This window comes from Pelodiscus sinensis, chromosome 14 (genome assembly GCF_052426305.1).
Source record: "Pelodiscus sinensis isolate ZL-2025 chromosome 14, ASM5242630v1, whole genome shotgun sequence".
Classification (NCBI taxonomy): Eukaryota; Metazoa; Chordata; order Testudines; family Trionychidae; genus Pelodiscus; species Pelodiscus sinensis.
This window is the reverse complement of record NC_143065.1, coordinates 43,384,783-43,399,249: the sequence shown is the minus strand read 5'-3', so window position 1 is coordinate 43,399,249 and position 14,467 is coordinate 43,384,783. Positions and strand designations below refer to the sequence as shown.

Below are 14,467 nucleotides of genomic sequence, written 5' to 3'. Positions count from 1 at the left end.
TTCAGCTAGAAGGGCTCAGCACCCAGGAACACAGAGCCCAAAGAGGAGCACAACCCACTTTAAATCCATCTTACCGTGTTTTACACAGAGAAGGGGCATAAGGTCAGCCCCCTTTATCAATGAAAGAAATATGCACAAAGGTTGCTCCCCTCAAGTAATAATTACTTACATTGGGCTTAATAAAAACACTTCTGTTTATCATCAAGTATAAAGAATAGGATTTAAATAATTGCAAGTAAAAACATTTCAAAGTAATTTACGAAGTTAAAACGAACAAAAGACGCCAGCTAGTTCTAATCCACTAAGAAACTTGTTACATGCAAATTCTTATCCCAAACAGCTGTTCTTATCTCAGGTAAAAGCTTTAAGTCAAAACTGATCTTTACTCTAACCTGGAGCTAAGTCTACACAGGCACTTTACAGCACTAACTTTCTAGTTCAGTGGTGTGAAAAAACACTCCCCCCCCCCATTGCCCCCCAACACAGCAAGTCACAGCTCTCTCTCTCTCTCTCTCTCTCTCTCTCTCTCTCTCTCTCTCTCTCTCTCTCTCTCTCTATATATATATACACACACACACACACACACACACACACACACACACGGCTTGACGAACTGCGGCGAAAGCCGCTCGCCAGCCGCGCATGCGCAGGAGCCGCATTGCGCATGTGCGCGCCGCCAGTAAATGGGGCGCCAGGCTGAAATCGTGGGCACAACCCACTTCCTCAGAGGACTCCTGTCATGATCATGAGGGTTAGCCAGCAGCCTGGGGACTAAGGGGTTAACTATGTCCCTTACCTAGCCAGGTGGAATGGCCAATAGGAATGTAGGCAGGAATTTCTAAGTGGGAGAAAGGAATTTGTGGGTTTTCCCTCCCTTGTTCTGGGAGTTCTCTCCTACTATTGAGGGGGACAGACACTGTCTCCCTCCAAGAAAAGACTCTTTCTTCACTTTCTGTAAGTAGGGTAAAGTTCAGATAAAGCCGTTAGATTTTATTGGCTTATGTTTTGGGTATGGGATCTGATGTCTTTTCAAAAGTGCACAGACGTTTGGCTTTTCTTTGTAACTAAGTTCTAGGCCCATAGAGTTTCTCCATGAGTATATTATTTGTTACTTTTCCATCTAGTTATTATGCTTGCAATAGGAATATTGAGGTGACATTAAAAGTTTTCTTTCTTTTATTAACCTGGTATTGATTAATGGTTGTGTCCTGCTTTGTACTTTAGGACTGAGATTTCCCAAGTGATCTCTCCCCTGATTTTTCACATCAATACTTGGGTGGCGGCAGCAGAAGTTTTATTCCCAAAATCTAGGGTTTTAAGATTTTTTGGGGGTGTGGGAGGGAGTTTTATACCAAAGCCTGGTAGATAAGGTTTTGGGGTATTTGCTGGCCCCCACTTCTGCATTTATCATGCCAGAGTGGGGAAGGAGCCAGGACAACTCCTCTCACCTCATTTTTTTCAAGCTACAGCACTGTAACGCACCAGTCTGAGTCCAGGCTACAACACTGGGAGCCCTGTTACTCAGGGAGGTGGTTTCCATAGGGCGCTGGCCGGGCTGTCTTCCAGCACTCATGCCGTGGCCATGCTTTCAGTTTAGAGTGCCGCCACAGCTGGGCTTTCCACGTAAGTGTAGACAAAGGCTCAGTTTACAGCAGTGGTCTCCAGCCTTTACACACCCAAGATCTCTTATTAAATGTCAGGGCAAGCCAAGATCTACCCCATCCCTTCCTCAAGACCCCGCTCCTTCCTTGAGGCCCCGCACTCTGTTCCCCTCCTCTCCATCACTTGCTGTCCCCAGCCCTTACTCACTCCCACTGGGTTGAGACAGGAGGTGCAGGCTCTGGGGTGGGAAGGAGGGATCTGGGGGTGGGAAGGGGAGAGAGGTGCAAGCTCTGGGAGGGAGTTTAGGTGCAGGAGGAGGTGGAGAAGAGGATGCTGGCTCAGGGAGGGGGCTCCAAGCTAAGGAGTGTTGGGGTGCTGAGCAAGCACAGTCTTGTTGCTGTGCGGGTGCAGGAGTTTGGGCGGGGTGCGTAAGGGGCTCAGGGCAGGGAGGCTGGGAGTATGACCGTCTCAGGACACAGATTTGCAGTGTGTGGATGGTGCAGGTGTGGCAGAAAACTGGGGATGTGGGGGTGCAGGAGTTCAGAGATGTGAGTCTCAGGACAGGGGGTTCCCATGTATGATAGGCTCAGGTTTCGGTTTGGGGGGCGGTACAGGAGTCTTCTGATGCTGCAGCCTGATGGGGCGTGGCCCCAATTGGGGGCTTGTTGGCCAGGCTTCATTTTTAAATAAAATATTATATCACCAACAAAATGTTTCAGCATTGTCTTTATTAATGAGAGGGGCAGGGAACCTGTTTTGAGCCAGGGGTCACTGACCCACAGAGAAGTCTGTTGGGGCCACAAAAGAGAGATGCAAAAAAAAAACCAACCCCTCCAAAACACCCCAAGCCTCACTAATGTGGCCCCAACTGAGACCCATCACTCTCCTGACATTCCAGCCCCAGGACAGATTAATTCTTCTGGGGTCAGTGGAATTTGTGGGCCCCTAGAGGTGGGGCCAAAAATGAGGGATCCAGTGTGTGGGACAGGGCTGCTAGTGAGTGGTTTGCACTGCACACCCATCCCATCCTCACTGCGGCGCCGTGCCAGGCTAAAATCTACTCGCCACAGGCAAGTAGATTGCCCTAATTATCGAGCCCTGGGGATAGGGATAGAGGTGCAGAAACTGGGTGAAAAACAGAGTAGAGGAGCAAGCTGGGGGTAGGCCTCTGGCCAGGAGGGAGCGGGCAGGAGCAGGGTGCTGGTGAGGTGTGCGGCACGGGGGCAGGGTGCTGCTGCAGGTCTGGCCAGAGGGTAGGGTGCTGGGGCAGGGTGCTGGTAGGGGTCTGGCCAAGGGGAGGGGACAGGAAAAGCTGCGCGCCAGGTCCAGGGTCTCAGGAAGCATGTGGGATGCTCCTTCCCTCCCCGAACAGCGAGCAAGCTTCCTGAAAAGCTGGGTCTGTCGTGCTGCGAGGGGGCTTCCTTCCCCCTGCTGCCTTCCTGCATAGGGGGAGGGAGAGAACGGGAGGTAGGCGTCCTGGGCCTGCATGCCAGCTCCAACTTCTCAGAAAGCACACGCTCTTCCTCTACTCATCACAACAGCCGGCGTGCTTCCTGAGAAGGTGGAGCTGGCATGCAGTCCAGGGACTGCCCACCTTCCCTCGCCCCCAAAAGGCAGGAAGCACAGGAAAAGAAGTCCCCAGCAGCGTGACAGACCCAGCATTTCAGGAAGCGCGCCGGCTGTTTTGGGGAGGGGAAGAGCAGCCCACGCGCTTCCTGAGATGCCGGACCTTGCTCGCAGCTGCAGGACTTCCCCCCGCATGCCGCAGGAAGCCAGCGCTACCTCCATTTTCACAGGAGGTAACATCAGCATGGGCTCCGTCTCGGGGGTGGAAGGAATGGGGGGCTGGAACACCTTGTGATCGACTGGTTGTGTCCCCGCAATTGACCAGTCGATCGCCATTGACGGGTTGGTGACCATGGCTCTACAGGTTCTTTCAGAAGTCTTTGTTTGCAGGTTTCTTCATGGGTATCCTCTACGGGTGGGCAAGGCAGTTTCCAAGGCCAGCTGAAACCAAAGACTGATCGCTGTCCATTCCTTAAATGGATTTCCCCCCAGGATGGGAACCCCCTGTTTAGCACTACCCACTCCAGTGGAAAAGAACCACACGCATGATGGATTCCAACACCAGGGTCACATGTCTTTCTGGGACCAACCACAGTTTGGGCTTCCAGGACAAAGAAGACTATTCACAAGTTGCTGGCGTGAATACTGAGCCATTGCTTTCCTAAAGTATCACTAATGGCCCTCATTAGCACATTTAGAATTAAAATCAGATTCACACTTCATATGTCTATCTGCCATACAAGAAAGATACATGCATAAAAATAGGGTATACAGATTCAGCAGACAGTAACTTTACAATGGATATGTTACATGATCCATTTTGCATAAAGCATCTTTGAGTTATGCCTATTCATACTCATACGCCAATTTTCATAAAGCACAGGGGGCATGACACACACAATCACTCTTGAGAGAAATATCTAGGTCACTCAGAGTTTAAATCCTTGAAATACTCAAAACATGACTGCATTACAGAAAAAGGCCAACTGCGGTTTCCATTATAACTTGCTGCTGAGTGAGTTCATATTTGGTTATCCTGATATATGTCGGACTAAAGACTGATTTGAGGACACTTAATATTTGAATGATCAGAACCAAACTACGTACACTGAAATGTACACTTGCAGCGAAACAAAAACTACCTAGTTACCCATTTGATAGGTCTCTGTAGAGTTATACAGGTTGGGGCTCCCTGGTCCAGCACCTGTGGCACCTGATCAGTCCCAAATAAGGGAGTCCGCCGGACCAGGGAAGGTCAATTCTTGCCCTCTTCCAGGCTGCCAATTGCCTGCCCCCCTGTGTGACTGCTGGCTTCGGGGAAGACTCCAAGCCTCAGCAGGGCTCCTGGCCCTGCTAATGTCCAGGCCCTGCTAATGTCCGACTCCCGGCTGCCACGACTCTCTGGTCCAGAAGCATCATAGACGTTCAGATCATAGACGTGGTCGTACCAGAGAGTCCTGGTTTGGAGATGTGCACTGGGAAAAATTCTGGTTACGCTGAAGTCAATAAATGCTACTAATTTCAGTACGGTCAGGATTTACAGAGAGACAAAACAACATTCTAGTTGGATACAATTGGTTTTTAGTCTTCAGTTATTGATGCCTTTTATTCTCCACTTCTCAACCTGATCTTGAACAATGTGTTTTATTAAACAAGCACAGTTTGGGATTGTGAGGCCATAAGAAGTCTCAAAACTATTTAACATGTATTCAATTTTCAAGTTTAAGTGAGACCTATGACAATATATACACAAGAAATCAGCTTACATTTAAATAAGGACTAATTATAAAACATGACTTTTCAGGGGCTTAATAGTCTCCTGTAAATCCTGAAATTACCCGTTCAAATTTGAATAAATTTCTTTAACTCAGAACTAATCACAAAGTTTGGTCAACACATGATTTAGTACTAGGGAGATCTCCAGCAGGCACATCTGTTCCACTACGAATATGCTGCTTCAGCATTAGTCCATTCATGTTATAATTAGTGAGTTTAGTAAAGATAACGAGCTGTCAAAATATCACAAAAACCTAGTTTCTTTTGAATTAAGTAAATGGTTTAAAGTTTAGAGTTCACAACGCAAACTACATCTATTTGGCATGTTTTCTGATATTCAAATCTATCAAATCAATTGTGAAAAATGTGATGAGCAGCCATTAGCCGCCTAGATGTATAAAAAGCATTTCATTCGGAGGTCCTTCTATGGTATTCATTGTAGTAAGGTACGTGCACACGCATATTAGATTAGTCTGACAACCATTCACTTTTCTGTATTAAGCTACTAAGATCAGTTCCATTAGTTTAATTCTTCTGGGTGAATCATTGCCAACTGGTTTACGCAAAGTAATGTTCAAAGGCAGAGATGTTACACCCAGAAGTTAAGTCAAGTCACAATTGTTTGCATCATAAGTCAACTGTAGGTTCAGTCCAGAACATTTTTGTAAGACACCCTAAAGAAGAGTTTGTACTAGGGATGTTAAATAGCAGTTAATGGAATAGTCGAGTAACCTCATGAAATTTTATTGGTTACTCGACTATTCTATAGTCCCTGGGAGCGGGGCTGGCAGCCCCTGTATCCGAGTCAGCAGTGTGGGGTTTCAGGTGCGAGCTGGTCTGCGAAGGCAGCCAGTTTAAAAATCATCTCCCCTCAAGGACTGGCTGTCTGTCACCCTGTGATGGTGCTTCTGAGAAAGAGGCAGCAGCGTGGAGTGGCAGCAGTCCAGATCTGGATTTCCAACACTCTGGTCATCTGAAGAAGTGGGCTGTACCCACGAAAGCTCATGATACCATGGACATGTTTTGTTAGTCTTTAAAGTACTACTAGATAATATGCAAAAGTTAATATAAGCTGAAAGGATGACTCATGTATGCTTCCCAGATAAATATAGGGACTGGTTAAACCAGTTCCTCAGAGACAAAGGGACAAACAACCAAGGGAAGGACCATTACCTGCTAAGTAGCCATTCTTTGCATGGAAGGACCCAGGGACAAAAATCTACATTTTTGCAAAAAAAATAAAAAATAAATAAAAAATAAATTTTAAAAAGCCTTGCATTTCCTTTTTTCCACAAGACTGCCTGTGACCTCTCTCTCAGCAGTAAATGATTCTCAAAGGGGGACAGGACTATAAAAAGGGGCAGACACTTCAAAACACTGCACATCCATCCCGTTCTCTGCAACTGAGGTGGACAAAAAGAGGAAACAGCATTGGGTTTTGGGAGAGGAGTGCGGTCAGTAATCTGTTTGTAGGAATGTTACGAGAACTTTTGGTTGAATCAAATATAATGTAAGTGAGACACCAGTAAGCAGTTTACAGGCAGTCCCCGACTTACAAACCGGTTACGTTCTAAACACCTGGTCGTATCTCGATTTGGTCGTAAGTCGGAAATGCCCTTAAACGTGCTGCCCGCGCTGTTCGAAAAACTTGACATACATGGTTCTCAACTTGAAAATATTATAATGGGGTTAATGGGAGGTTGGTCGTAACTCGGTGTCTTCATAAGTCAGGGAGTGGCCGTATATTTTTCTTGTATATCTCATTACTTGTACGCACTTCAAATCGCTCTTTGATACAGTTAATCAACTTGTTTTTAAAATAACAAGCAGTCTTGTGGCACCTTATAGGCTATAACCAAAATATATAGGATCATGAGCTTTCATGGGCAAAACCCACTTCATCAGATGAACTGGAGTGGAAACAACAGAAACCAAGAGACAGATGTAACAGCAGAAGAAGTTTTATTTTTAACTAATCTAGTGCACAACCTGAAATGTTCAGGTAACTCCAACTGGGAAAATAAGTGGTGTGTGTATATTATTCCCTTACAGGAAAAATTGATTTAATATATTTGTAATGTTCAGGAGAGGGCTAGGCAGTCCAGGACATACATTTGGGAGCAGAGAGATCTGGGACTAGGAGTGTTTGGGTTGCCCTGTGATAGTTTTTATGGCTGGTAAGAGCGGAGGTTTGGCATAGGCGGGAGCAACTTACATGCCAGAGGCTGTTTGTCGGCAGTCCAGTTTGGTGGCTACAGCAGCAAGGCTATTGTAAAGGGCACCCCATGTCACAGGCAGGCATAGCAGCCCCCACCAGTCTAGACTCTGCCATGGTATATCACCAGGACAAATAAGAATTGGGATCCATTGCACTAGGCTCACAGGATTTCAGTAAGCAGCGTAGATTATTTAAGCTCTTTTTTTAGAAAAAATATTGATTTAAATGTTCAATTGTGGGAAATTATTAATGGAAGGTCAGACAATTATTCAATGCCAGGAGATGTTGAGATTCAAAGTCAAAGCTTTACGTACAAATTGCCCTCATCACGTGTCAAAATATACAAAATAACCTTAAATCATCAAATCATTCTCCTGTTCACTATTCACTCACTAGTCCGTCTGTCACTGGCCTAATTCAAGTGCGTGAATCATTGGATTTTGACTCAAGCTATCAAGCAGCGTTTTTCTTTCTTTGCCTAACTCACTCGGATTCTCAACGACAAACATTACTGCTGAAACTTAAAAACCAACACACAGTCTGGTAGCAGTTGTATGTGCACTGAAACGGATGTTAATTGACATTCACCAATACAAATCTAATCCTTCGAAGCCCACTCCTGGCCAATATGCATTGCGAGAACATGTTTCATTGTGGATTACACTAATCAGCTTGCATCAGGTACACTGTCCAATAGGGATGTTACATTTAGATTGATTAACCAATCAAACAGTCGATGGGCTTTCCTGCTGGGCTCTTGCTACAGTTCAAAAGCGGAAGCTTCTAAGGGAGTGCGGAGCCAGCAGGGGACTCCCCCGGTTGGCCCTGCGTTCCCTGCAACGACTCAGCCTTCAAAATGTACAAGAGCCATCGGGTCTCTTGTACATGTCAAAAGCAGGATTGTAATAGTGGTGCAAGTGGAGACTGCTTCAGTCTCCATTCACACTGTTTCCTGCTATGCCTCTACCTCTCCTGTCCCCAGCAGAGAGTGGTGAGGGGGAACCGGCTTTTAAACCGGCTCCTCCCAGCACCGGTTCCTGCGATCCCCTCCTTGCTGCCTCTCTCTGATTGAGGCAACAAAGGGGGGAGGGGGCAACTAGTTGCATCACTAGTCGACTAGCCAATAAGCTTATGCTTCTTGGCTGGTCAACTAGTCACTTACATCCCTACTGTCCAATCCAGATGCTTTTTAGACTTTGCAATCTCTCACACTGCTAAAAAAATCAGCTGTGTCCCTAATACTGCTGAGCTGGGACCCAACACCTTTTCTTCTCAGTAAAAAAAATCCAAGCCTAATGACAGCCCTCTTGGGTCCAGAAAGAATGTTGCAAGTGCCTTCAAGTCTCAATGCTACTTACAATATAACCATCACTTTTGTATTACGTGTGGAAAAGCTAAACAAGAGTTGCGCACTAGGAAGACAAATGAGAGAGACTGTGATTAAATAGAGCAATGGCAGGGAGCGATACTCTGCTGTGGAGTCTGCTATTTTGAGTTCTCAAAAAATAGCACAGCGAGTCAAAACCACTAGTTTTGTACACGTACTGGGCTTTGCAAACGTACTGTCCCTCCACTGGTACAGCTCTCTACTGCAAGCTATGGGGTACATGGCAAGCCCAGAAAAGGTAAACACTCATCTTGACTGGCTGTCACAGAGAAAAACTTCAACAACAAACAGTCCTGCAGCACCTTAGAGACTGACAAAACATATAACTGGTATCGTGAGCTTTCGTGGGCACAGCCCACTTCTTCAGATGAAGCGGGTTGTGCCCACAAAAGCTCATGACACTATCCAGTTTTTCCAGTTACAGACTAACTCGGCTACCCTTCTGAAGCTTGTGTCACAGAGAACACAGCACCAGGAGTTGCTGCAACTATTCTAAATGGAAGGTCTTTAGATGCAATCAGTATTCCAGTTTCCCATCAATACAGCCCATCTTACAGGCATAGTACATTAGAAGATATTTTTAACAGTCTGGAGCTACACTCTGAGGAGACAAGAGACTCACATCCATTGCCTTTTGTTCTAGACAACAGGAAAAAAGTCTGGTAAATTCCATTTGCCTACTGGGTAAGCAGATTCAATTAGCGAACCAGCTACCTACAATACTTGAGTACAAAGGGCGTGTTTTGGGTATGACAAATGAAAGATAAGTGCCTCTTCTAGAATGTCTGTAACCGAGTAACTACTCTGAAAATGATTAAGTGAAACCTGAATAAATTAGGGTACACGGAACTTTAAAAAAAAAAGTCTTTGACCCGTTCCAGAGACTGGCAACAGGTTCCATTTGTGAGGCGGGAGCTAGTCATTCTGAATGCCAACTGAAGTCACCCGGCTGGTGGTCTCTTGGGAAATGGGGGATGAAATCAAAACATTCCTATATACCGATACAAGGTCCAAGGAACAGACAATAGTGACGGCTGTATTTCAAAGAAGAAAAAAGTCACAAGTGCCTGGAACGTGGATCAACCAGTTGAAAAAATGCTCTGTAAGCTGAAGGACTTCCTTATAGCAATGAATGGGATACTTCAACCACTCGGAGCAAATATCCATCAGATAACCTAATACAGTAACTAAAGCCACCATCTATACCCAACAACATAAAATAGGAGTGTGGGGGGGGTGTGGGTGTGTCAAGGAAGGCAGGCCAACAATAGGGATGTTAAATAATGTTTAATCAGCTAATTGAGTAGTTGATGGAATTTCCACTGACTACTCGATTGGGCGATAAAGGGGGAACTGCGGAACTGCAGCGGGGTTAGCTCCCATCCCCAGGAGCTAATCCCGCTGTGGCTCTGCCTTTTAAATGTATTAAGAGCTGCCAGGCTTTTAATACATTTAAATGCAGACACACAGTGTATGGGACTGGGTGCAAGTCAGAAATCAGCTGATTCCCGACTCACAACCGGTCCCACACTACACCTCTGACTTCCCTGCCTCCACAGAGACAGTGCTTGGGGGAACCAGCCTTTAAGCCAGCTCCCCCCACCCCCTTGCTGCCTCTCTCTGATAGAAGCAGTGAGGGGGGGCCCCCCGCGGGGAGGAGGAAGCAACTAGTTCAGTCACTACTCGGCTACCCAATAAGCATATGCTTATCAGGTAGATGGCTATTCGACTAGTCACTTACATCCGTAGTCCACAATTGTATTTACGTTTAGAACTTTATTTGTAAACCAGTTACTTAAAGCGTTTTCAAGATTTTAAAGATTTTTTTTTTTAAGCTGAATCAAATGTTTACATCTTCCCATTGCTAAACTAGTGGGTTTCTCTCACTGACATAAGAATGCATAGTAATGCACTTTTCTTATATTTGTGGGGTTTTTCCCAAATGCCCTCTTACCACCTGCAGTCAGTGCTACTAAAACAACCAAATGGACTGGTTCTCACATGTATGCACCTAGAAGCTCCTCCCTCCCCTTTTCAGTCACAGCTTAATGGACGGAAAGAATTGAACATACACGCAACACAGCTAGGTGGCCAACTTTTCAATCTATCAACACTCAATATGTCTCTTCATTAATGTAGAAGATATTTAGCTGGAATTAAAGTTGCATCCATTGTATTCATCCTTGCATTCTGAAAGTTCACAGAGAACTGCCATATATATGACAGAGTGCAAATTATCATTGCTTTTGCTTTGTTAGGAATGAGGCCCATGGTGTACTGACCACAGGGAGGAAAGAATGCATACCATAATTCATGCTCTAGAGTCTCTAAGTGAAATTACACTATTACAGTGTGAAATGTGAAAGTATTTACAATACTAAGTGATGAGAGACAGCCTGAACAGCTAATTAGCCTGGACTGCAGTCATTGCTGGGAATTTCTGTTCGCCAATTAGAGATTCCAGATGGAAGCTAAATAGATAGGTCACCCAACTGTGCTGAAAGTTGTGTTCTACCAGAGTTAAGGAGGACAACACATTTATTCCACAACTGTTCACTAATTGATTTCTGTCACATTAGTCTTATTAGCGCCTCAATTTTAAAAAGAACAGGCAAGTGCAAACTAAACATACAAGCTGCCATATTCGTGATCCCACAAATGTAACAACTTATAGCAACAAATACTCCCAACTCAGACCTTGTTCCGGTATGCACACGTTGCACTTCAGGACATGCAAGTTACCTGCTCGTTCTCAGAACAGAATGAAAGGAGCGGGTTTTTTTTTCGGTTTTCTCCCACAGATGCTTATGGAAGAGCAGAGGCAGTTCAGTCTCCACGGGGAGACCGAAGTTTTCAAAATCATTTACAGATGTGTTGGGGTTTGTCGGTTTCCTCTCCCCCAAAAGAGATAACTGTTGTTTCTATTCCCCTACCATCCCACGCCCAGCTGATGTTTCCTAGTTACAACAGTGATATCCTTACAAGTACACAAGTTTCAGAGGGGGGGGTAGCCGTGTTACTCTGTAACTGAAAACAGCCAATAGTCCTGCAGCACCTTAGAGACTAACAAAACACGTCGATGGTACCAGGAGCATTCGTGGGCACAACCAGCGAGTAGCAGACGAGGACAGGTTGTGCCCACGAAAGCTCACGATAACATTGACATTTTCTGTTAGTCTCTAAGGTGCTGCAGGACTATTCACTTTCCTCACAAGTAGAGTTTTCCAGGGTTCCAATCCAGCAAAGCACTTAAGCATGCCAGGCGTCCTACTGAAATCAATGGGCACACAAAGACAAGACAATGCTTCAGTGCTCTGGTGAACCAGGGACCAGAACAGGAGCACAATTTGCTACACGCTGTTCTTTAAGACTCCAAATCATCCTAGTCTGCTACACAAATATTTTATAGATTACAACTGACATTCTCTCTAAGCCGCACGGCTGCGCTGGGGCTATTAAGCTCTGTGCAGAGGCTCACGATTGCAGCGGGAAGAGATACCGCTCCCCATGCCCCGAAGCTGCCGCAGGTGGCGTGAGAGGGACCCTTCCCTACCCACGTTAGCAGGGAGCAAGTGTGGCCGGCAGGGAAGCAGTCAAGCCAGCAAGCGCAGCTCCTAGGCAGGGGGGTGGTGGGAGCAGCGCACGGCGTGGGCCAGAAGCGGGACCTGTTACTTGCTTCCAGGATACAGTGCGGTGCCTAAGGACAGGCAGGCACCAGGCAGCTTGCCTTAGCGCGGCTGACCAGGAAGCACCCAGGTACGCCCAAGCCCCAAACCCCTCCCATCGAGATCCACGTCCTGCACCCCAAACCCTGCATCCTTGAGCCCACCCCACAGCCCTCACCCCTTCCTACACTCTAAGCCCCTATTTCAGCAGCCACCAACCAGTAGCTTGGGATCTACTGGTTGGTCTTGAAGCCTCTGACAGGTGATCCTGACTGGGTTGGGCAAGAGGCTATCAAGTGCCAGCACTTCAGCTGCCACGGCCGCTGCCGCCTTTCCCCCACAGCTCCAGCCCTTTGCCTTGGAGCTGTCCCCTCAGGAGCCTCCTGTGTTCTGGGCAGGGGAAGGAGAGGTGGGGAGCTGATGTCAGGGTGCCCCCTCTGCCTCCCTGTGTCCTATCTCCAGAGAGTAGAGAGGAGGCACAACAGGGCTTAGGATGGTGTTTGCTGGCTGCTTTTGAGAGTGGTGCAGGGCCAGAGCAGGGGTGAGCCTGCCTTAGCCCTTATGCACCTCCACCCAGGAGCCACCTGAGGTAAGCAGGGCCCAGCTTGGAGCCCGCATCCCGAAACTCTACCCCAGTCATGAACCCCCTCCTGCACCTCAACCTGGTGGAAGTGAGGGAGGCTGAGGGAGGGAGGGAGGATGGAGTGAGCAGGGGCGGGGCCTCTGAGAAGGGGCACAAAGTAGGTGGGGAAAAAGGGTATTGGGGTGTGAGGTAGATCTTAGATTGCATTTAAATTCAGAAAGTGATCTCATGCTTAAAAAGGCTGGAGACCACTGCCCTACTGCAACCTGCAACACCCTTCTGTATTCTGAAATCCTCACCCCCCCCACTGGAGCACCCTCCTGCACCCCTGGCCCCAGCCCAAAGCCCACACCCCTGCCACAGTCCTCATATCCCTTCACTCCAACCCTCTCTCACAGACCTGAGCCCCCTCCCACACACAGAACCCCTTGGCCCCAACCCCCGCCACATGAATTTCGTGACATGCATCAATACAAAGGTGATGTGCTGCTCAGCACATCACCTTGGTGCACACAATAAAATTCCTTCCGCACGGGGGTAGGAACAATGAAGGGGGAAACTCGGATTACTACCACAAGACATTTTAACTACAAAAGCTGCAGCCTCAAAAACCTTGTGGGTCTTTCTGAGATTAGTTCATTTAATTCCAGAAAGGATCACGATGACGATTTAATCGGAGTTGCTACATAACAAAGACCACAGAATTTTCTGTTGGGCCCAAGTTTTGTTGGTGGTTGGTTTTATTCTGGTTTAACTACCCACTTTTAGTTCTTTAGACTTCCTTATTTAAGTTCCCTTTTCTAAAGCTTAAACAAAAACTGCTTGTTTTTGCCCATTCCTTCCCATGGGGACGCTGAACTTACATATACTACAGGCAACAGTACTTAGTGTCTTAACTATAGTTGCTATTTGAACCAACTTGTGAGTGTTAGGATGACATGTCTCCTCCTGTGCACTGTAGAACAAGCTGTTCCAAGAGGCATTTACTTCTTGTATCCAGAAACACTGGTTCTCGGGATCCTGTCTCGATTTAATTATGTCAGTTTATACGCCAGAAGCTACAGTCCCCCTCCACCCCACATTCTTACTGATGAGAGATTCTAAATACAGAATTAACGTTACAGCCTTACCTAGACTGGTTGGTTTTATCAGCTCATCCAGCAAGTCGTAAAAAGGTAATTTCTGAAGCTTTATGTCTGGGTGGACAGGGTGGAGCGCGGATGTTAGGTGGGGCAGTTCCAGTTCATGTTTAGGTCCCAGAAGAGAAACAGGAAGCAATGGTGACGTTGCAGGGTGGCCATCATAAGTGAGCTGTGGAATGGTAGATGGAGACAAAGTTGCTGGCATGGAAGTTGAGTGTACGCTGGGGAGAGACAAGTCTGCAGGTGTCATGATTTTCTGAGGGAACCTCCGCCTATAGAGTTCTTTAATTTTCATTTGGACAGCAGGGCTGCAGCCGGCTTTTAACAAATGCAGTGCTTTTGTGAGAAGTTCGTGTTTGCGTCCGTGCTTGTTCCTCCCCGCGTAGCCCAGAAGTACTTGCAGCTCAGAAACTCTAAGGCTCATAACCATTTGCTTGAAGACAAACAAAATTCATAAATATTAGTATGATCGTTACCACTTCTGCAGTGTCAATACTTCTGTTCAACTTTCTGACCCAAGTTTATTTA

General features: G+C 46.6%; 1 protein-coding gene across 2 annotated transcripts in view; it reads right to left on the bottom strand.

Annotated features, from left to right (window-relative positions):
* PIAS1 (protein inhibitor of activated STAT 1) overlaps positions 1 to 14,467 on the bottom strand; it is a 102,629-nt gene that overhangs the window by 43,145 nt on the left and 45,017 nt on the right. For both annotated transcript variants that reach the window (XM_075896847.2, XM_014578062.4), the window contains exon 2: positions 13,928 to 14,372. In XM_075896847.2, the coding sequence (XP_075752962.1) occupies positions 13,928 to 14,372 (445 nt within the window). The remainder of the gene's footprint in view (positions 1 to 13,927; positions 14,373 to 14,467) is intronic.